Below are 23835 nucleotides of genomic sequence, written 5' to 3' on the forward strand. Positions count from 1 at the left end.
GGGGTCACATATGGTTACTCGGATGTCTGGCGGAGCAATCATATCAGCAGAGTGTACAGCAGCGGACTCAGGACACATCCTTGCGGCGAGGGAAAAGAGGTGAACTTGGCATGCCAACTTTGTAAATGGAGCTTGAGGAATGTAGTTTTAAGTTTTTGTCACGGTTGTCAGATCCACTGTCTCATTCTAGTCTCGTGTGTTTGTGTCGGGTGGGTGTGTCTCGTTACGTTCCTTGTTTCATGTGGGCGTTTTGACAGCTGTTAGTCATCATCAGCCTTATTTAATGCCCTGTTTTTCGTCTCATGTTTGTCAGATCGTTGTTTGATGCATCCTGTTCGCGTGCTTGTCTCCCTGTTCCTCGTGTTTCGTGTGCACCGGATCCTGGACTACATCACCGCCGATCTCACCACTCACCAGCCGTCATCTGCACTCTTCACTTCCCGTCTCAGTCCCTGCGTCACCTCTCCTGCTGTCTGCGTTCCTGATCGCCCGAGAGTGAGAGCGAGTGAGAGAGGAGTCCCGACGACGCTGAATGTTTTCATGCTGTTTGACTTCTGAGTATTTCCTTACTGGAATAAACACTTTTACTTGCAATTGCTTCCGACCCGTTTATCATTACAGAACGATCTGACCTAACGATGGAAGCAGCAAGTGCAGCATCACTCAAGGAATTTATCGATCACAGCATCTCCCGAATGGACCAGCAGCAGGAGAGCATCTCGAACACCGGACGCGCTGTCCAAGCGCTTGTGACGCAGGTGTCCGAGCTCACCCAGCAGGTCCAACTTCTAAGCGTTCCCACTGCGCCGCCCACACCGTCCGTTCCCCCCACCATACCCGAGAGAGGGCCGTTGGCGGAGCCCCGCCTTCCTGTACCAGAGAGTTACGCCGGTGAGCCCAATTTTTGCAGAGCTTTCCTTACCCGCTGCTCTATGCATTTCTCGTTGCAGCCCCGGACGTTCGTCACGGAGGAGAGTAAAGTGGCGTTCGTTCTCACGTTACTAAAGGGCCGTGCAGCACTGTGGGGGACGGCGGTGTGGGAAAACAAGGACCACTGCTGCGACTCGTTCCTAGCACTCAGCGCCGAAATGAAGAGGGTCTTCGACCGAGCCGTGGCTGGTAAGGAGGCTGCCAGAAGACTCGCGGACCTTAAACAGGGGAGTTCATCGGTCGCAGATTACTCCATCGAATTTCGCACGCTGGCGGCTGAGTGCAGATGGAACGAGGAGGCGCAGTGGGATATGTTCCTGCATGGGCTGGCCGACCGTGTTAAAAGAGAGATATATATGCTGGACCTTCCTCCCACGCTCAATGGACTTATAGAGCTGGCGTTGCGGGTGGATGCTCGCATAGACCAGCTTGGTCGCCATCTTCATGCCACCCGCGATCCCGCAGGAGCGGTTCAACGCAGCATCCCGGAGGAGAACATGGTCGGTCACGTCGACGATCACGAGCCCATGCAGGTGGGTAGAGCTCGGCTTTCCCGGGAGGAGAGAGAGAGGCGGAGGTCCCAGGGACTCTGTCTCTACTGTGGTTGCCGGGGACATTATCTACACGCATGCCCGGTAAAAGAGCAAGCCCGATAGTAAAGTTGAGGCTACTATCGGGTGGGATCTCCACCGGGAAGTCCTCACCATCCACTCTCCTTCCGGTTAGACTGAGATGGGCCAACAGTACGCACACCTGTCAAGCACTCGTGGATTCCGGAGCAGAGGGTAACTTCATGGACATTAATCTTGCATACCAACTTCACCTTCCCATCTCGCCGCTTCCTCACCAGATCTCTGTCGATGCCCTGAATGGCCAACAACTCCCCAACATTACCCATTCTACTGACCCCATAACCCTTATCACCTCCGGCAACCACACCGAGACCATCCCTTTCCTCCTCATGGACTCCCCGGTTGCACCTGTTGTGTTGGGTCACCCCTGGCTGGTTAAACACAACCCTCGTGTGGATTGGGGCTCCAACTCCATCTCTATGTGGAGCGAGCCCTGCCACGAGTCCTGTCTTGTTTCTGCCTGTCCGTCTGTGTCTGTTTCTGTGTTACAGGAGAAGCCAGCGGATCTGTCAAACGTGCCCGCGGAGTATCTGGACCTGAAGGAAGTGTTCAGTAAGTCTCGAGCTGCTTCGCTCCCTCCGCATCGTCCCTATGACTGTGCTATAGACTTAGTGCCAGGTAAGTCTCCGTCTAAAGGCAAGCTTTACTCTCTGTCTGTTCCCGAGAGAGAGGCCATGGAGAAATATATTTCTGATTCTCTGGCAGCCGGGTTCATCCAGCCTTCCTCTTCTCCTGCGGGGGCGGGGTTCTTTTTTGTTGGAAAGAAGGATGGTTCTCTGCGACCTTGTATTGATTACCGAGAGCTGAACAACATCACGGTAAAGAATACTTATCCTTTGCCGTTGATGTCTTCAGCTTTCGAGAGGTTGCAGGGAGCATCCATTTTCACAAAACTGGACTTACGTAATGCATATAATTTGGTCCGTATCAGGAAGGGGGATGAATGGAAGACCGCTTTTAACACCCCTAGGGGGCACTTTGAATATTTGGTTATGCCTTTCGGGCTTTCCAATAGCCCAGCGGTTTTCCAGGCACTCGTCAATAACCTGTTGAGAGACATGGTAGACCAGTTCATATATGTCTACCTGGATGACATATTGATTTTTTCTTCGTCTCTCCAGGAACACGTTCAACACGTCAGGCGAGTGCTTCAGAGGTTGTTAGAGAATGGGCTTTTTGTCAAGGCGGAGAAATGCGATTTTCATGCACAGTCTGTCTCTTTTCTAGGATACATCGTCTCGTCTGAGGGAGTGCGCATGGATCCTGACAAGGTTAAGGCTGTGATGGATTGGCCAAGTCCAGATTCCCGTAAGGCCCTACAGCGGTTTCTGGGGTTCGCCAATTTCTATCGACGTTTCATTCGTAATTTCAGCCAGCTAGCCGCACCTCTGACTGCCTTGACCTCCCCCAGAACGACGTTCAGGTGGTCGGACACAGCCGAGGCTGTGTTTACCAACCTCAAGAGCCGCTTTGTTTCGGCTCCCATCCTTGTCGCCCCTGATTCCACACGTCAGTTCGTGGTGGAGGTCGACGCATCAGAGGTGGGGGTAGGAGCAGTTCTTTCCCAACGTGCTTCCTCAGACGACAAGATGCACCCTTGCGCGTTTTTTTCACATCGCCTGTCGCCTGCCTAACGTAACTATGACATTGGTAACAGAGAGTTGTTGGCCGTCAAGTTAGCGTTGGAGGAGTGGCATCATTGGTTAGAAGGTTCGGGGGTACCTTTTATCGTTTGGACCGATCACAAGAACCTTGAATATATCAGATCCGCTAAAAGACTCAACTCCAGGCAGGCTCGGTGGGCACTTTTTTTCGGACGTTTTGACTTTACTCTCTCGTACCGCCCGGGTTCCAAAAACATCAAACCCGACTCCTTATCTCGTATTTTTGATCCATCCGAACGCCCGGTGACTCCCGAGTGCATTTTACCTGAGAAAGTAGTTATCTCAACACTCGTATGGGAGGTCGAGTCGAAGGTCAAGACGGCCTTGGAAGGGGTAATGCCTCCGCCTGCTTGCCCACCGAGTCGTTTGTTCCGGAGGAGTTACGGTCCGACGTCATTCGATGGGGTCACTGCTCCAACGTGGCCTGTCATCCAGGAGTAAGTCGCACTAGTCACTTAGTTAAGCAACGATTTTGGTGGCCACTTATGGCTCGCGACATTCACGATTTTGTTTTGGCTTGTTCTGATTGTGCCATGGGTAAGACGTCTAACCGACCTCCTGATGGGTTACTTCGGCCGCTGTCTGTCCCTTCTAGACCCTGGTCCCACATTGCGCTAGATTTTGTCACCGCCCTCCCGCCCTCCAGAGGCATGACGGTTGTTTTAACCGTTGTGGACCGGTTCTCGAAGGCGGCACATTTCATTCCCTTGCCCAAATTACCATCAGCCAAGGAGACAGCGGTTACTGTGATTGACCACGTCTTTCGGTTACATGGCCTCCCGATGGACGTGGTCTCTGACAGGGGTTCCCAGTTTGTGTCCAAATTCTGGCAGGAGTTTTGTAGATTGTTAGGAGCCATGGTCAGTCTGTCTTCGGGCTATCATCCCCAGAGTAATGGTCAGTCTGAGCGAGCTAACCAGGATCTGGAGAGAATGTTGCAATGTTTGGTAGCCAAGAATCCTTCATCCTGGAGCCAACAACTCTCTATGGTTGAGTACGCTCATAACTCGTTACCAGTGTCAGCCACGGGCCTCTCTCCGTTTAAGTGTAGCTTAGGGTACCAGCCACCTATTTTTCCCAGTCTGGAATCCGAAGTCGCGGTCCCCTCCGCTCACGCCTTTGTCCAGAGGTGCCATCGCACGTGGACCAGAGCCCGTGAGACTCTGCTCCAGGTGGGTTCGCGTACCAAGGCCAAGGCCGATCGCCACCGGTCAAGGCCTCCCGTATACGTCGTGGGTCAAAAAGTGTGGCTTTCTACTAAGAACATTCCGCTCCGCTCCGTTTCTAATAAGTTAGCTCCCAAATATATTGGCCCGTTTCCTGTCACCAAAATTATTAGTCCGGTGACAGTCCGACTCAAACTTCCTCCAGCGTACAGGAGAATTCATCCCGCCTTCCATGTGTCAAAGATAAAGCCTGTATTTTACTCTCGCATTAATCCGCCTACCCCAGTTCCCCCACCGCCGCGTCTCGTAGATGGGGAACTTACATATTCGGTACGTCGTATTCTGGACTCAAGACGGAGGGGACGCGGATTCCAGTATTTGGTGGACTGGGAGGGTTACGGTCCGGAGGAGAGGAGTTGGGTTCCTGCTCGAGACATTCTGGATCACTCCCTTATCGATGATTTCAAGCGACAGGTAGGATCCTCTGGGAACGCCAGGAGGCGTTCCTAGGGGGGGGGGGGGTACTGTCACGGTTGTCAGATCCACTGTCTCATTCTAGTCTCGTGTGTTTGTGTCGGGTGGGTGTGTCTCGTTACGTTCCTTGTTTCATGTGGGCGTTGTCGCTGATCATCCCGATCAGCGACAGCTGTTAGTCATCATCAGCCTTATTTAATGCCCTGTTTTTCGTCTCATGTTTGTCAGATCGTTGTTTGATGCATCCTGTTCGCCTGCTTGTCTCCCTGTTCCTCGTGTTTCGTGTGCACCGGATCCTGGACTACATCACCGCCGATCTCACCACTCACCAGCCGTCATCTGCACTCTTCACTGCCCGTCTCAGTCCCTGCGTCACCTCTCCTGCTGTCTGCGTTCCTGATCGCCCGAGAGTGAGAGCGAGTGAGAGAGGAGTCCCGACGACGCTGAATGTTTTCATGCTGTTTGACTTCTGAGTATTTCCTTACTGGAATAAACACTTTTACTTGCAATTGCTTCCGACCCGTTTATCATTACAGTTTTAGCACCATGTCGTGTTGATTAATACACCATTTCATGATGCATTCTTATTGGCTAGGCAGTAGATGTAGGTCGTAGCAGAAACACACTGTGAGATGAGCATGCCACTGTCAGTAAATGATCACAGGCTATCTTTGATTAAAAGACTGTTTAGGAGCCACAACCACAGAAATCACCTATGATCATACAACTATGATTAAAAACATGATGTATACCCAGGTGAAAAAGACGTAGTATTAAATGTATTAAAAATATACTTGAAATACAAATAGTATGTTTATAATACATTTGTATTACCAACATGCTTATTTGAAGTTCATTAAAAATATATTGAATTGCATTTTAATATATTTCTAAAAAGTATACTAGAAGTACATTGGCAATAAATGTATACTTAATAATACTTTTAAGAAATATGCTAAATACCATCATAATTTTAATATATTTTTAACAAATGCACTAGAAGTACATTGGTAATAAATATATGCTTAATTATACTTTTAAGAAATATGCTAAACACAAGCATACTTTTAATATATTTCTAAAAAGTGCACAATAAGTACATTGATAATAAATGTACAGTGAGGAAAATAAGTATTTGAACACCCTGCTATTTTGCAAGTTCTCCCACTTGGAAATCATGGAGGGGTCTGAAATTGTCATCGTAGGTGCATGTCCACTGTGAGAGACATAATCTAAAAAAAAATCCAGAAATCACAATATATGATTTTTTACCTATTTATTTGTATGATACAGCTGCAAATAAGTATTTGAACACCTGTCTATCAGCTAGAATTCTGACCCTCAAAGACCTGTTAGTCTGCCTTTAAAATGGCCACCTCCACTCCATTTATTATCCTAAATTAGATGCACCTGTTTGAGGTCGTTAGCTGCATAAAGACACCTGTCCACCCCATACAATCAGTAAGAATCCAACTACTAACATGGCCAAGACCAAAGAGCTGTCCAAAGACACTAGAGACAAAATTGTACACCTCCACAAGGCTGGAAAGGGCTACGGGGAAATTGCCAAGCAGCTTGGTGAAAAAAGGTCCACTGTTGGAGCAATCATTAGAAAATGGAAGAAGCTAAACATGACTGTCAATCTCCCTCGGACTGGGGCTCCATGCAAGATCTCACCTCGTGGGGTCTCAATGATCCTAAGAAAGGTGAGAAATCAGCCCAGAACTACACGGGAGGAGCTGGTCAATGACCTGAAATGAGCTGGGACCACCATTTCCAAGGTTACTGTTGGTAATACACTAAGACGTCATGGTTTGAAATCATGCATGGCACGGAAGGTTCCCCTGCTTAAACCAGCACATGTTAAGGCCCGTGTTAAGTTTGCCAATGACCATTTGGATGATCCAGAGGAGTCATGGGAGAAAGTCATGTGGTCAGATGAGACCAAAATAGAACTTTTTGGTCATAATTCCACTAAACGTGTTTGGATGAAGAAGAATGATGAGTACCATCCCAAGAACACCATCCCTACTGTGAAGCATGGGGGTGGTAGCATCATGCTTTAGGGGTGTTTTTCTGCACATGGGACAGGGCGACTGCACTGTATTAAGGAGAGGATGACCGGGGCCATGTATTGCGAGATTTTGGGGAACAACCTCCTTCCCTCAGTTAGAGCATTGAAGATGGGTTGAAGATGGGTCGAGGCTGGGTCTTCCAACATGACAGTGACCCGAAGCACACAGCCAGGATAACCAAGGAGTGGCTCTGTAAGAAGCATATCAAGGTTCTGGCGTGGCCTAGCCAGTCTCCAGACCTAAACCCAATAGAGAATCTTTGGAGGGAGCTCAAACTCCGTGTTTCTCAGCGACAGCCCAGAAACCTGACTGATCTAGAGAAGATCTGTGTGGAGGAGTGGGCCAAAATCCCTCCTGCAGTGTGTGCAAACCTGGTGAAAAATTACAGGAAACGTTTGACCTCTGTAATTGCAAACAAAGGCTACTGTACCAAATATTAACATTGATTTTCTCAGGTGTTCAAATACTTATTTGCAGCTGTATCATACAAATAAATAGTTAAAAAATCATACATTGTGATTTCTGGATTTTTTTTTTTAGATTATGTCTCTCACAGTGGACATGCACCTATGATGACAATTTCAGACCCCTCCATGATTTCTAAGTGGGAGAACTTGCAAAATAGCAGGGTGTTCAAATACTTATTTTCCTCACTGTATGCTTAATTATACTTTTACAAAATATGCTAAACACAAGCATACTTTTAATATATTTCTAACAAATGCACTAGAAGTACATTGGTAATACATATATGCTTAATTACACTTTTAAGAAATATGCTAAACACAATATTTGTGTGAAGTTTTAGTGTATTTAAAGAAAACATACTTATGTTGCTCTTACTTAAAGTACATTTTATGTGTAACTTGTGTAAGGACATAGCAAAATGATTAAGCTTTTAGTGTGTTTAAAGTACTTTAAACACTTAGGCCTAGTGCAATATCTTTGTAATATTTATGTATTTATCATTTTAATATTTTAGATTTTTTTTTTTTTTTTTTGTATAAAGTAGCAACTTCTAATGTATTATAAACATTTGTCAAGTTTATTAAGCATTGCAATATAAGCACTTAAAATTAATGTTGTTCACTTTTACTTGTTTGTAGGCTATACTTGTAAAGGGCTAGGCTGTTGTCCATTACATGATATGTTTTTACTACTGAAATTCTGCCAGGATATGAACATCATATTATTTTAATTGCATATAGATACATTGTCCAAAGATGTTTAAATGTTGTCCAAAAATATGTTGTAGGCTACTTGTTTAAATTTGAAAAATACGAATAACACACGTGACTAATCCTGATTGGTTCCAGAGCCGTTGAACGGCTGTGATTGGTTCTTGCTGTGCGTTCCTTGAATGTGATTAGATTTAGAAGTCTAAATTTAAACTGGAGCGATCGTGTTTGTTTAGAGGACTTGGAGGAAACCACGCGATTCATATGGATTAGGTGATGTTTTTTTGCGATTAACTTTCTTAAATGGTTTGCAACTGCTTAAGGTTGAGTGATCATGACAGCATTTAGATTTTTTTTTATCTAACGTTAATAGAAAACGTAACTGTTAGTGTTGTTTTTATTTTTTTCCCCCATCTTCAAGTTTGCAAGACATGTGACATTTGTAACCTCATTATGTTGTGATTCTAGGTTTGTATTACATTTACGTTGTCTTTGCCAGTCGTATTTTTACTCAGTGTAACAGCACGTCTTTTTCAGTTCAGCTACATTCAATTTGACCAATCAGAGCCAAGCTTTTCAAGTCGAAGTCGAATCAGACTCGAAGAGATGAATACTGCTATCAGAAGTTACTGGTAAGTTTTAGTTGCTGTTTGCATAAATAAATAGCTCACTGTTTTTTGTTTTTTTCCTAGTTGGATTGGTCTCATGCATTTGCTAATATGACGTGTACGTGTAATACTAACGTTAACCGCTGTAACATGATGCTGATACTGATTTCTAGCATAGACAGTAAAAGAAATGGACACAGCGACCCCATTGGATTCAACGGAGACAAAGTGAAGCCCATTAGAAACTTTTACTTCCTGGGGGTCCAGCGTACTGCGCAGACTCAAACTGAGCTCGACGACGTAGATGTGACGTGGGCAAACCGTCTGTCTTCTAGTGGCTGTGCCAAGATCAATCTGAATCATTACCTTCCGAAACTCGCAGAGACGGAGAGCGTGAGTAGGAGCTGTCCATGATCTTGGAGCATGAGAAACTTTTTGTAGGTGTTCTGATTAATTACTTTGTCATTTTGCCTCGACGTCCTCCCGATTGCCCGCGAGCTTCTCCTCCTGTCCAGACGGTAATTTCCTACTGTGCGACAGAGAGTCGCGTGGCTGTGACGCAATCGTTAGCCTACTTTTACAAAAACTGCTTCTACAGGGCCATAACGTAAGCTACAAGGTAATGGAGCCTTTTATACATTTTCGTGTTTCTTTAGAAATAAATAATGGACAAATGGAGTCTTTAAACGCCTCAGATGTGAAGTTATTCGCTGTCAAAGTGACGCCAAAATGAATGGGAGTCAATGGGATGCTAACTGCAGGTGGGGTTCCGTTAGCCAATGGCGGCGTCCGGGGGTGCTTCAAAATAATACAAATCCCTGCACCCTTGATTTCTAGCAACTTCAGCACTGGGTATATAGTCAAAGTCTAAAGTCTTTGATAAATGTGTTTAAAATCTATGTGGAGAGATTTTTCTCTGTCTTAAAACAACTATAAAACATTGTCCAATGCATCTGCAAAAAACAGAATTAGTTATTATAACATGTACAACATGACATTAATTTTATTTGTATTTGCAAAATGAAGCTGTGTATTTATTTCTGATTACCTGAACATTTTGGCTTTATTGTTATTTTGTAAATGATCTTTGAAAAGTTTTTTAAAAAACTGACCAGCCAATTATGGAAGTGTGTGATTGGTGTTTATATTTGTTCAAGCTTGACAACCTTATTGCCTTTTTGATAACTTTCTATGGCTGCGTTTACACTTTTTGACATTAACATGAGACCTGTATCCGGAAGTTGTCCACTTACACATTTAAAAGGCAAGTGTAAACGCGCTTCTTTATTTGCAATCAATTTCCAATCAGTACACACTTCCATACTTGGCTGGTCAGTTTTTTGCAAACTTTTCAAAGATCGTTTACAAAATCTTATAGATTAGGCTAAAGATGATAGATTTATTATAATGATAGAATGATGATAGATGATACTCTATTATTAATAGAGTTAAAGATGTTTAATTTGTATCATCTTTTCTCTTTATCTGGTGTCCTGCTTCAGACCTAATTTAAATTTATGCAGGAAACAGAAATCCGATCAGTTATCCAGATACAGAGGCTACTTAATGTGAAAAAAATGTAATGCCATGTAATGCAAATGCCATGCCTGACTGATATATAAATATGTATATATGTATGAAAATCTCTCTTTTTTTAAATATTAATATTTGTTGTTTTTCAGACCAGCTGCTATAGAAGAAAAACTGAAATCTGAGTGCAGTGACAAGCAAAGAGTAGAGTAGTAAGTATGGTTTAATCTCATATCACCTCTGTTATAGAGATTTTTGAATCAGGCTTATTGAAAGGCGATTCGATCAGTCTTGGTAGGAAAATGTTAGCAAAATGTCCATTTCAGGTGTCTAATTTGTGCTCATTCATGTAAAAACCTGTTTATTTAATTGATTTTTGGGAAAGCTGCAAGTCATTTGTCCTGGCTTACAATATTTTACACAACTTCTAATTTCCTTAAATCTTTTTAACAGAGGTGAAGTGTATGTGTTTCTGTACATCACTTTTTTTTGCTCTCAAAGTCAAAGGGGGCTGACTAAAACATTAATGCTAAAAATAAAGATTAGCATTTGTTGTACATTTATTGTTGAGAAGTTGTGTGTCCCTAAAGGCGGGCATACACTGTGCGATTTTCGTCCGATTTTGAGCCGAATTCTGACTCGTGCGACTCTTTTTCGGGTCGGGCCGATTTTCAGCTTTGTCGTGCGTCGTTTGTCGTGCAGTGTTCGTGCAGTGTACAGGGGGAAACGAGAGGCGATTAACCTCTCACGACCGGCAATCGGATGGTCGGATGAATTTCTGGCATGTTAGAAATTTTGATCGCTCCTCGTGACTATATCGCACAGTTGAAGCAGAGCTACGAACCGATTGCCCTTAACGCAGTGTTTTTTCCCTCACTGCGCCTGCGCGAAAACAGTTTCATCTGCAGCAACAACAACAAAAAAAAAAAAAAGAAAGAAAAGGGAGATAGGCCTATTTAAGTTCTGTAGTTCAAAGCTACAAATAACTGTTGCTTACCTCCAGTTCGTGTTGCAAAATGGATTAACCATTACCCACTTCTTCCAAGCCACCTGCGATGTACACTTTGCCTCTTTTATTGTTAAAAAATGTTTTTGAAATAAAGCTGTTTTTAATTTTCATTGATGAATTATTGCAGTGGTCGGACATAGACTGTTAATAATTAATTATATGTATATAATTCATTGTAATCAACCTAAATGTTTTAGACAATTTTCAATGAGAAGTAAGCTTCTATGTAATATTTTATTATCCTCACAGCGCGTTGGTTATGCGGTGATGCGCTATGAAATTGTTGCGTGGCAATTTAATTATAATAGCCTATCACTTTAATAATAAAAGTAGCCTAGGCCTTCCCTAATAATAATAATAATAATACAATAATACTAGTCTACTAATAATTTAATATAGAAATTGGAAATGCTAAATCTTCTTGGCACGAGGATTTATCGCGCTGATTCGCGCATATTTCACACGTATAGTGTGAGCAGTCAAGTCGCAGCTCGACGTTCGGACCGTACAGTGTGAGCACATAAATCCTGGGCTTTGGCTTTACATCGCATGCGATATACTCGTTCAGTGTGAGTAGGTTCCTTGCTGAAATCGCACAGACATCGCACAGTGTATGCCCGCCTTAAGCTTCAAGGTGCCAAGCATGTGCCACACCCCTCTTAGCTTGTCAATTTTCCTATTAACTTCTAGCTCCACCCACCTGATCTCAAGCCAATTAGGACACTATCAGGCTTTGTAAATTGCACCTGTGCCCACAGCACATTCATTCTGGTGCACATGGATGCACTGTGCAGAGGACTGAGTTCTTTCTCCTTTGTTTTTTTCCTGCGTGTGTGTATTTGACCATGTAAGTGCTTTTGTTTGACACTTAACTATTATTCTGTATTTCTTAAGTTTATCCTAAATGTGTTTATTTTGCTGTATTTCCTGCTTAGGCATGTTCTTTAGTTATTTACATATGTATTTGAGATTATAGTATGAGTAGATGGCCTCATGTATTGTTTAAATTACTTCTTTTCCTGTTAATTCAATGTTATGTTTATTGTAAACTAAAACATTGTATTTCTGTTCTTTGTAGAAACCACACGTGCACACATACACCCCTACATACACACACACATATCCAATACCTGATTTGGAAAGAAAATAAAGACCTTAACATCAGAGTGACTAGACTGGACCTGTTCTTACCGACAGCCCCATTGGCTTCAAGCTAGCTACCTAAGCATCCTCTTACTCCTTTTCATTTATAATTATTATTCTTGTTGGCTGGGTATACTTTTTCAGTTAAACAGTTAAATTGCCCTTTTTTGCTGTGATGCAGTGACATACCATGTAGACTTCACAGTTGTTCAAGAGATATTTTATTAACTCCTTTTCTGAATTACATTAACATTTTATATTGAATGTCTACTGTTAAAATATGAACTAAGCATTACAAGCCATGTTAAAGAATTCCATTTTTACCAGGCAAAAAAGACTTACAATTAAATGTATTAAATATGTACTTAAGTATGTTTTTAGTACAAAACAAATGTACTTTAATGCATTTATAATACATTTAACAGTACGTCTTTTTCACCTTGTATGTACAACAGAGGGAAATGTCAAAACCTCATACTGTGTTGTAATAAAAAACGTCTAGGTTACGACCTCTGTTCCCTGAGAACAGGGAATGAGACACTGCATGGGGAACACCCTCCATGTGAACCGGTGTTTGAAAAGCTGTACAATCACGGCAATAGAATTTGACTGCTGACAGCCTATGACTAGTGCGACTCAGAAGTATTAAAGAGGCGCCTAGAGAACATCGTTCCCCAATAGCATCATTGAAGCAGTGCAAGTTCCCTTTTGAAAGGGAACAGTTACTTTTTTAACAGAGGTTAATTTTGCTTTAATATAAAAATAAACTCATCTTTTTCCCCTTTCACAGACACTGTGATCAAACAATTTCCAACACGTCTGAGGTGCGGAGCACTGATTCGAAGGAAATGCAACGAGGCAAACTCAAAGACCAATCACTCCAATTCACTTTAAGGATGAAGATAGTTTGAGTTGTAACAGTACTGTAATTGTTTGCAGCTATTAATGACAGCACTTTATTGACTGTAGTTAGGTTTATTGACTCAAGTTAGTTTTTTTGTTGTTGTTTATAATACCTCTGCAGATCACTATTTTATTTTATGTTAATGTATTTTTTTTTTACAGTTTACATGTGCTGCTGTACTGATGTACACTGGGTGTAGTACGTTAAAGTTTACTAGCTTTCAAAGTGTGTGTGTTTTATACAAATATTTTTTACTGTGTTTTACGGAATGATAATTTTTCACTGTATTTGTAATACCTTAAAATATATTTTCATACTGAATGGTTTTATAAAAATGTATTTTTATTATACTAATAGTGGCTCTTATAGTGTTCTACTAATACATTATTAATAAGCTGATATTATATTTAAAATATACTGGGAACACAATAATGTGAAGCTAAAAATATACTTAAGCTGTAGTTCTAAAACATATTTAAAGTGTATTAAAAATACAATTTAAAGAAGTGCTATTAAATTACACTAAATGTACTTAAAATAGGTCAATTTTAACACAATTAAGTATATTAAAATATATTACTATTACCTTAAAATTGAACTTAAATACATATTAAAGTATACTAAGTATATTTGAAGTTGTCTCAAAATAACACATTTAATACATACTTAATACTGTACACTTAAAATACATTAAATATATCAAAATAAGCACAATTTAAATATATTTCCTTTTCACTTGGGTACACTCAAGCTTCAATTGTTTGTTTTCCAAAAGTGAGCTTGAATTGTTTTTTTCCCGCTCATAATTATGAAAAATAAATTTTTCATTAGTCTCTGCTGGTAAAACACAAACACAAAGATATTCAGGCTCTGTTACTCTGTAACAAAACTCTGAGCTTTTCGATTTACTATGTGTTTCTACAAATAAAATGGTTAATGTATGAATGAGAAACTGTAATTTGCTGCTGTGAAATAAAAGGTGTTTTACTGCCGCCTCATCAGGTCTTTCAGAGGATCATTGAAATCTAAATGAAGTCTTAATTTATAACAGTGAAGTCACTGTATCTTCAGTCTCTGGTGATTCTGTTGACTGTGAGTCTCTGTAGTGGATCCTTATTCACCATCAGATGATCATCAGAAGATCAGACTGTCCTCGAATACCTAAAATAAAACACACAAACAGTCACATATGCAGTATAAGACATTACGTCTGTCACGTCTTTTCATAAGAAAACTAACTAGATAATCTATATTAATTCATTCTCAAACATGATAATATAGCTTCTATCTGATGCTTAAAGTCACTTTATAAAATCAAAAGCACATGAAAGGTCACTTTCACACAATGGACAGCTGATACAGAACCAGCAGAAATGATCATTACACTCACTACAAATTTATCACACACATAAGGCATCTTTACACAGAGAAAGCGACACAGAAACCAAATCTGAAGCGGCATAAAATCACAAAATGTGCATTTACACAGAATGTCAATTGCTTCTCTGACGTGGCATAAATACATTTACACAGGAATTAAAATCGCTGGAGATAATACTTTGAACATTACTATTTTAACACTGCATATACAGTGGGGCAAAAAAGTATTTAGTCAGCTACCAATTGTGCAAGTTCTCCCACTTAAAAAGATGAGAGAGGCCTGTAATTTTCAACATAGGTATACCTCAACTATGAGAGACAAAATGAGAAGAAAAAAAAAATCCAGAAAATCACATTGTCTGATTTTTAAAGAATTTATTTGCAAATTATGGTGAAAAATAAGTATTTGGTCAATAACAAAAGTTCATCTCAATACTTTGTTATATACCCTTTGTTGGCAATGACAGAGGTCAAACGTTTTCTGTAAGTCTTCACAAGGTTTTCACACACTGTTGCTGGTATTTTGGCCCATTCCTCCATGCAGATCTCCTCTAGAGCAGTGATGTTTTGGGGCTGTCGCTGGGCAACACAGACTTTCAACTCCCTCCAAAGATTTTCTATGGGGTTGAGATCTGGAGACTGGCTAGGCTACTCCAGGACCTTGAAATGCTTCTTACGAAGCCACTCCTTCGTTGCCCGGGCGGTGTGTTTGGGATCATTGTCATGCTGAAAGACCCAGCCACGTTTCTTCTTCAATGCCCTTGCTGATGGAAGGAGGTTTTCACTCAAAATCTCACGATACATGTCCCCATTCATTCTTTCCTTTACACGGATCAGTCATCCTGGTCCCTTTGCAGAAAAACAGCCCCAAACCATGATGTTTCCACCTCCATGCTTCACAGTAGGTATGGTGTTCTTTCTCCTCCAAACACGACGAGTTGAGTTTTTACCAAAAAGTTCTATTTTGGTTTCATCTGACCATATGGCATTCTTCCAATCCTCTTCTGGATCATCCAAATGCTCTCTAGCAAACTTCAGACGGGCCTGGACATGTACAGGCTTAAGCAGGGGGACACGTCTGGCACTGCAGGATTTGAGTCTCTGGCGGCGTAGTGTGTTACTGATGGTAGCCTTTGTTACTTTGGTCCCAGCTCTCTGCAGGTAATTCACTAGGTCCCCCCGTGTGGTTCTGGGATTTTTGCTCACTGTTCTTGTGATCATTTTGACCCCACGGGGTGAGATCTTGCGGTGAGCCCCAGATCGAGGGAGATTATCAGTGGTCTCTTATGTCTTCCATTTTTTAATAATTGCTCCCACAGTTGATTTCTTCACACCAAGCTGCTTACCTTTTGCAGATTCAGCCTTCCCAGCCTGGTGCAGGTCTACAATTTTGTTTCTGGTGTCCTTTGACAGCTCTTTGGTCTTGGCCATAATGGAGTTTGGAGTGTGACTGTTTGAGGTTGTGAACAGGTGTCTTTTATACTGATAACAAGTTCAAACAGGTGCAATTAATACAGGTAACGAGTGGAGGACAGAGGAGCCTCTTAAAGAAGAAGTTACAGGTCTGTGAGAGCCAGAAATCTTGCTTGTTTGTAGGTGACTAAATACTTATTTTACCGAGGAATTTACCAATTAATTAATAAAAAATCCTACAATGTGATTTTCTGGATTTTTTTCTCATTTTGTCTCTCATAGTCAGTGATGGGAATAACAGCGTTATAAATAAACGGCGTTACTAACGGCGTTATTTTTTTCAGTAACGAGTAATCAAACTAATTACTGCTTCCTCCATTACAACGCCGTTACCGTTACTGTCAATAAAAATGCGGCGTTACTATAGTTGAGCTCACTGAAGCGGTTTTCATCCGAGTAGGCTCTCTCTCAGCCATAGGAGCTGCAAAGTTTTTTCTCTGGTGTGTGAGTGTTTATGAGGCGCCGGACTGGACAAAAGCGAGGCGAATGCCGCGAGCGCGCTCGACAGTGCGCGAGAGAGACCGAGTGTGTCTGAGAACGCGTTTGACAGTGCGCGGCAGAGACCGAATGTGTCCGAGAACGCGCTCGACATTGCGCGAGAGAGACCGATTGTGTCCGAGAACGCGCTCGACAGTGCGCGAGAGAGACCGAGTGTGTCTGAGAACGCGTTTGACAGTGCGCGGCAGAGACCGAATGTGTCCAAGAACGCGCTCGACATTGAGCGAGAGAGACCGAGTGTGTCCGAGAATGCGCTCGACAGTGCGCGAGAGAGACCGAATGTGTCCGAGCATAAATACTTTATTTATAAAAAAATTACACATTTCAGCATTAGAATAATATATGTAGCGTATTGGTATCATATGCAATGTTTTAATTAGTTTATATAACATAAACTCCAAAATAACCTGCAGGGAACGTTCAAACATTTGTTTGACGGTTGTGAACACGTGCGGCAAACATGACTAGAATTTGGCTAAAATAAATAACCTCTGATAATGACGTTCTCTGTAGGTTATAAAAATAAACCCACAAAAGATTATATTGTATTATTATTATTTATGTTGATACATTGTTCAGTATTATATTGAGAGCACTTTTTGTTAAACTTACTATTGTGAGGAAGAAAAAACTTCAAGTAGGCTATATAGAATGTCTACCAGTTGTAAAGGTGTGTGAGTTTTATCATTTTAATTATATGCACTAGTGTATGTGTATGAATATTTTTATAAGGCTACTATTTATTTATTTTTGGTACATTTCTTAAGAAGCATGATTTATTTTTAGACTTATTTGTTGGCCAGTTGTGGTCTGTGCAATAAATATTAAAAGTTCTAAACCATCTATTATTTTGTTGTTTCACTATAGTAATGATAATATTTTAATATTTAAGTTAATAGGTGTCTCTCACATTGTCCCACAGCAACATTAAAATAGTGTAGATTAGTGTACAATGTTTAATAATAATAAGATGTTCTATTTAGTGTCCATTTCATTCATTTAACATTTCATATATATTTTTTTTTTTAAGTAACACAATAGTTAATTTCCCTAGTAATTAGTTACTTTTGTAATGATGTAATTCAGTTTCTAACGCAGTTACTTTTTGTGAGAAGTAACTAGTAACTATAACTAATTACTTTTTTTAAGTAACTTACCCAACACTGCTCATAGTTGAGGTATACCTATGATGAAAATTACAGGCCTCTCTCATCTTTTTAAGTGGGAGAACTTGTACAATTGGTGGCTGACTAAATACTTTTTTGCCCCACTCTACTTTCAGTCTAACTTGTCTCAAAGTCTCTCTCATTTCAAGAACACTATGATTCACAAAATACAATGATTACAAATTATTATGAATATATATAAAAAGTTATAATACAAATACTTAATACTACTGATATTGAATATTAATAAAAAGTAATAAAAATACTAAAAACATTGAAATTGAACACAGAACTTTGAGCAGACACAGCTCGACTCGGCTGTGTAAAGATGCCTATAGAGACAGTTAAAGACAGGGAAAATCTGACAATAACATTAATATTATTTTCACAATCAGTCACAACAGTATGTGCAGAACTAAACTCATAATAAACACATTTTAAAGTTCAGAGACCTACAGAAACTGAAGCTGAATTTAAGACTCATTATCTAATGATCTCAGACAAAATATTCACACACATGGTGTTACTGAACCCGAACCTTTACTTTTATTTCTAGTGAGTAAATCAGCCATTTGAAATTTAAATAAAAATATGATGATGAAACATTAAAATCTATTCTTACCATAGTGTCTCCAGTTTATAATGTGGATCATCCCTCAGATCCTTCAGCAGCTTCACTCCTGAGTCTCCTAGTTTATTCTCAGACAGACCCAGTTCTCTCAGGTGTGAGGGGTTTGATCTCAGAGCTGAAGCCAGAGCAGCACAACCTTCATCTGTGACACCACAATCCCTCAACCTGTAGAGAACAATGACACACATTAAGCCTATATCCAAAGATAAACATGACCACTTAAAAAATATATAACATAATAATGTCAATATGAAATGTATACAAATACTCATTAGTTCATGTTGTTAAAATACATCAGTTAGGATTAGGGGATTGAATATACAGCTTGTACAGTATAAGAATCATTATTTCTATGGAAAGTCCCCATAAAACATGGAAACCGAACATGCGTGTGTGTGTGTGTGTGTGTGTGTGTGTGTGTGTGTGTGCTTAATGTATTTGTAAACATTTTAAGGAATGTGTGTGTGTGTGTTAGGGCAGGTAGAAAAATAATCCATTCCCCAACTATCGCAATTTTATTGTTTACGATTTTAAAATAGATTTTTTTTATTCCAGAATAAATTAAATTGCTTTATTTTTGTCCTTGCTTAAAGACGAGGTTGACAGAAGTTAGCCACTTTTGTTCCAAAGTGGATTAAATGTGTTGTTATCTATGAGTGTCGTAATATTCATTTGAGACTGAATGCATGGGCGTCAGAACCATTGTATATGGGTGGGACAAGACCCACCCACTTTTTAAGACCAATGATATTGGATCCACTCACTTTTACTGTCTGTAATTCAGCGCATATGTCTGTTCACTTTTCAGAGCGTCGTCAGTCAAATCCATTCCACTTGAGGAATGCCCTAATAAATTAAACTCTATTTAATTTATATAATGTAGCAGATTCACTACATTATATTTCTCAAAAAGCCACAACTGATGAAAATAACCGCCAGTTTTACCCTTCCAGTTAAGTATTATGCTGCAAACATCAATAACAGCTTTAAGTTGTCAATGTTGACAAATGACCATGGTATCAGCAGGAATATCCACGGATAGCTGTGCATTAAACTATTTTAATGCACGACGTGGAGACAATGAACCGCCAGACGTGAAGCGGAGTTTAATTTGGACTCAAGACGGAGAGGACGTGGATTTCAGTATCTGGTGGACTGGGAAGGTTACAGTCCGGAGGAGAGAAGTTGGGTACCAGCTAAAGACATTCTGAATCACTCCCTTATCGATGATTACAATCGACAGGTAAGTTCGTCTGGGAGCGCCAGGAGGCATTCCTAGGGCGAGGGCTACTGTCACGGTTCATGAATTCACTGTCTCTCTTTCTGCCTGTATGTCAGTGTGTGTGTGTGTGTGTCAGGGTGATTGCCAATCACCGTAATTATTAGCGCCAGCTCTTGCCTATCAGCCACGCCTATTTATGTTCATTGCTTGGTGTCTTGCTTGGGGGGCGTTGCGACGTTCGTCTGATCCGACTTGATCGCCTAAATTAAAATTAATATTTGTGTAGTGTTCAATGTTGTTATTGATAGAGATACGCGGATGGGGTATTATTTCATCCGCAACCGCTTCACAAAACTCATCATCCTAACCAACGTTTTTTGACCAAATTTCAAAGCCGCACCCGCCCGCCATCCGCTGATTGTTTTGCGGTCTGGACGATGCAATGCTCTGCTGATGCAAAGCCGCAAGAAAGCCCTTGTCTGTTCTAGAAAGGATGCAGCAAAGATATTTAATGCTAATGTATGAGGCATAGGCCTATGCTGAGTTTCATTCATTTACAATGAGATGCGCTCTAGTTCACAATGCAATGCAAGTGAACGCGGCGCATTGGCGCCTCCATGTCACGGTTATTATATTGTCTGCTATATTTGCTTTTTATTTATTAAATACATGCAATTGGTTGATGGAACATTTATTCAAATTAAGATACAATTTGTACAAAACGAAATTTGCTTTAAAGAAAGGCTTTTAACAATGCAATGACAATTCTGACAATTATTTGTTTTATGAGTTGAGTGAATGTGTAATTTCTATTTTTCTAGTATTGAGTGTCTGCAGTAATTAATCTTCAGCCAAAGTGATTTGTGCCATTTTATTTTCAAAAAGGTATGTTGCTTTCGTGTTTTAGTTATAAATGTTAACAATTAATGTTTTCCTGTTATCGTAGACAAATTATTGTCCTGTATGAGTACACTGTATTATTAATTACAGGGATATTGTTACAGTTTTCATGTATACTGTTAAGTTTAATATGAATCATACGAGTTTGGCTGTATGGCAGCAGATTCGAGTGTCACTGCTGTGGTCTTGAATTTCTGCAGTAATTCATCTTCAGCCAAAGTGATTTGTGCCATTTTATTTTCAAAAAGATAAAGGCAAGCACAAAGAAGCCCACGTGTGAGTGTGTCTTTCCACATCCATTACACATGCTTGCTTTTTAATACATTGTATTTTTAGGGCTTGCATTTTTATGGGCTGAAATTCAACATGGTTGAATACTTAAGCTGTGAATATTTTAATTAAAAACATTTCAAACACATTTTCATTATTAAAAATTCAATAATCCATATTCACCTTTCATATTTCACTTCCAAAATATTCAAAGTTTAAAAATACAACCTATAAAATTCAACAGGCAATTTTCTGTCCATTTTATTTGCTTTGCAAATTTGCTTCCACAAATTCAGTGGTTCAAATTTGACAGTAAATTCAACATTGACATCCAGGAACTGCAGGAAAAGCAGTAGATTGCCGAGCATACTCTCCATCTGCTGTTAATTAACTTCACCAGCAGGTGGTGCAAAAGCAGTTAGAACAAGCCATTCATTCATAAAATGAAAATGATTATCTGTGTCAGTATATATGCAGAAAAGATGATAAATACACACTGGGCCCTATTTTAACGATCTGAAACGCAAGTATCAAGCAAGAAACGCAAGTAACTTTGTGGGCGGGTCTTCGGCGCTGTTGCTATTATACCAGCAGGTTAAATGACTCTTGCACCCGACGCAAATCTAAAATGGGTTGGTCTGAAGTAGCTTCATTATTCATAGGTGTGGTTTGGGCGTAAGGTGAAATAAACCAATCAGAGCGACATCTCACATTCCCTTTAAGAGCAGGCGCGCTTGTTCCATGGCGGATTGCTATTATAACGTCAGATTTGCCAGGCGCAAAGCGGTTCACAGCCGAGGAGACCGACGTTCTCGTCAGGGCCGTAAAACACAGAGAAGTTACCAAATTAGCTTCGGTTAAACAGGCGTATGATAATTTGGGTAAATGTGTAAGCTAGATTTATGCCTATTTTTTCACATCTTCATGGACACAACAATGATTTCGCTCGTGTGTTAATATGAATGAATGAATGAAATATTTATTTCGAACAATTAAAAAATAAATTAAACCAAAGACAGCAACACATGAAATATCCATCAATAATAATAAAACAAAGAAAAGCAAAAAAATGTTTTTTAGCATAATAATCACACTGTTCGAAAAGGGATAGGTAGAAGCCCTAGGCTTATCAAGACCTACAAGACCTAATATTTTTCCTTGTAATAATGTAGGATTTGCAAAAATGAAAACTGCTGCTTCTGTGTAGATGAGAGAATCAAAGTGTATGCGTGTTGTGCACACGCTACATTGATTATGGCCAAGCATGCGCCCTTAAAATAGCATATGAATAACATGCGCAACGCGCCACTGACTTTAGACAAGGTTTTGCACCTTGGGAACGTTTGCGCCGGAACACGCCTCCTCTTTGCGCTGAACCGCCCCCGGGAGCGCAAGTGTATTTCCTAGTTTACCGACGTGCGTCTGTGGAGGGAAAAGTCCACTGTGCGCGGGTGCAAAATAGGAATGATACATGCGTCGGTGTACAAGTCAATTGCGCTGGGTGCAAGATAGGGCCCAAAAGCTGTGTTTGTTTCATTCAATAACTTAATTGTTACTTTCCCTGTGTAGCCTACATGTTATCAACTTTCTCTACCATGAACGGGATTATAATCGGTTTCCCTCAATACCTCATACTCAAGGATGCCCCTTCCGTCGGGAAAAAACGCTTAACGTCTCGGGTTACTATTGTAACCCTCGTTCCCTGAGTAGGGAACGAGACGCTGCATCGATACTCGACGCTTTGGGGAATGCCTTCGGCATGACGCGTCTGAAGTCTGTAATGGAACTACTCCAATCTTGATTGGTGCTGTGTCTTTCGTCACTCGTGACGTTGCATGTGACGGTGATCCGGAAGCTATATAAGGACAACGGAACATAGCCGCGTCAGCTTTTTAAAGGGTCGAAGCAAGTCGTTCTCAGGAGCACGAAAAGTGTGGCCAAGGGATGCAGCGTCTCGTTCCCTACTCAGGGAACGAGGGTTACAATAGTAACCCGAGACGTTCCCTTTCGTAAGGGAACTCCCGCTGCATCGATACTCGACGCTTTGGGGAACGAATACCCATGCCGCCACACTGAGAGACCCCGCCCTGGTGTGAAGCAATCTGGCACACTCAAGACATGAGAACTTGTGAACCTGAACCCCTGCTAGCAAGGCTCTAGAGGATGCCACTCCTCTAGTTGAGTGAGCTTTTATCAGGAGAGGTGAAGGCAAATTGCGCACCTCTTAAGCTGAAGAAATAGCCTCTACTATCCACTTGCTAATAGTCTGTTTGGAGACCGGGGAGCCCTTCTTGGATAACCCAAAACACACAAACAGCTGGTCCGACTTCCTCCAGCCCGAGGTCCTATGTACATAGGCCTCAAGAGCCCGGACCGGGCATAACAAGTGTAATTTAGCCTGATCAGCCGACACATGCGGTGGAGGATGAAAGGCCTGAAGGATTATAGACCGTGCCACATTCGTGGGCACCTTAGGCACGTAGCCAGGTCTAGGGTGGAGAATGGCTCTCATTCTGCCAGGAGCAAACTCGAGGCACGAGGGAGCCACAGATAGCGCCTGCAGGTCGCCAACTCGTTTCAGGGAAGTAATAGCGAGCAGGAAGGCTACCTTAAAGGATAAAAATTTCTCAGACACCTTATCCAGGGGCTCGAAGGGTGCCAGGGATAACCCTTTGAGGACCACTGCCAGGTCCCATGTGGGGACCCTAGGCTGGATGGCAGGCCTCATCCTCCTGGCTCCACGAAGGAAACGAATTATGAGTGGGTGTGTCCCCAGCGTGCCCACCCTTAAAGGCATGTGGAAGGCTGATATAGCCGCCACATAGACCTTAAGCGTGGACGGGTAGAGCCCGTCAGAGAAACGATTCTGGAGGAACTCCAGTACTGAAGCCACTGGGCAGTTAACTGGGTCCAACTGACGTTCTCTGCACCATGAAATGAAAATTTCCCATTTAAATGCATAAAGTTTCCTCGTGGAGGGGG

General features: G+C 41.3%; 1 protein-coding gene across 1 annotated transcript in view; it reads right to left on the reverse strand.

Annotated features, from left to right (window-relative positions):
• Window positions 1-12618: 12618 nt before the first annotated feature.
• The window catches only part of LOC311297726 (NLR family CARD domain-containing protein 3-like), a 105332-nt gene continuing 94115 nt past the window's right edge, over window positions 12619-23835 (reverse strand). Inside the window, exons 11-12 of the mRNA XM_084420146.1 lie at window positions 18453-18626; window positions 12619-14474 (exon numbers count right to left, since the gene is read on the reverse strand). Of these exons, the coding sequence (XP_084276272.1) occupies window positions 14456-14474; window positions 18453-18626 (193 nt within the window). The 3' untranslated portion in view covers window positions 12619-14455. The remainder of the gene's footprint in view (window positions 14475-18452; window positions 18627-23835) is intronic.

Source organism: Rutilus rutilus, assembly GCF_951802725.1.
Source record: "Rutilus rutilus genome assembly, chromosome: 9".
Lineage (NCBI taxonomy): Eukaryota > Metazoa > Chordata > Actinopteri > Cypriniformes > Leuciscidae > Rutilus > Rutilus rutilus.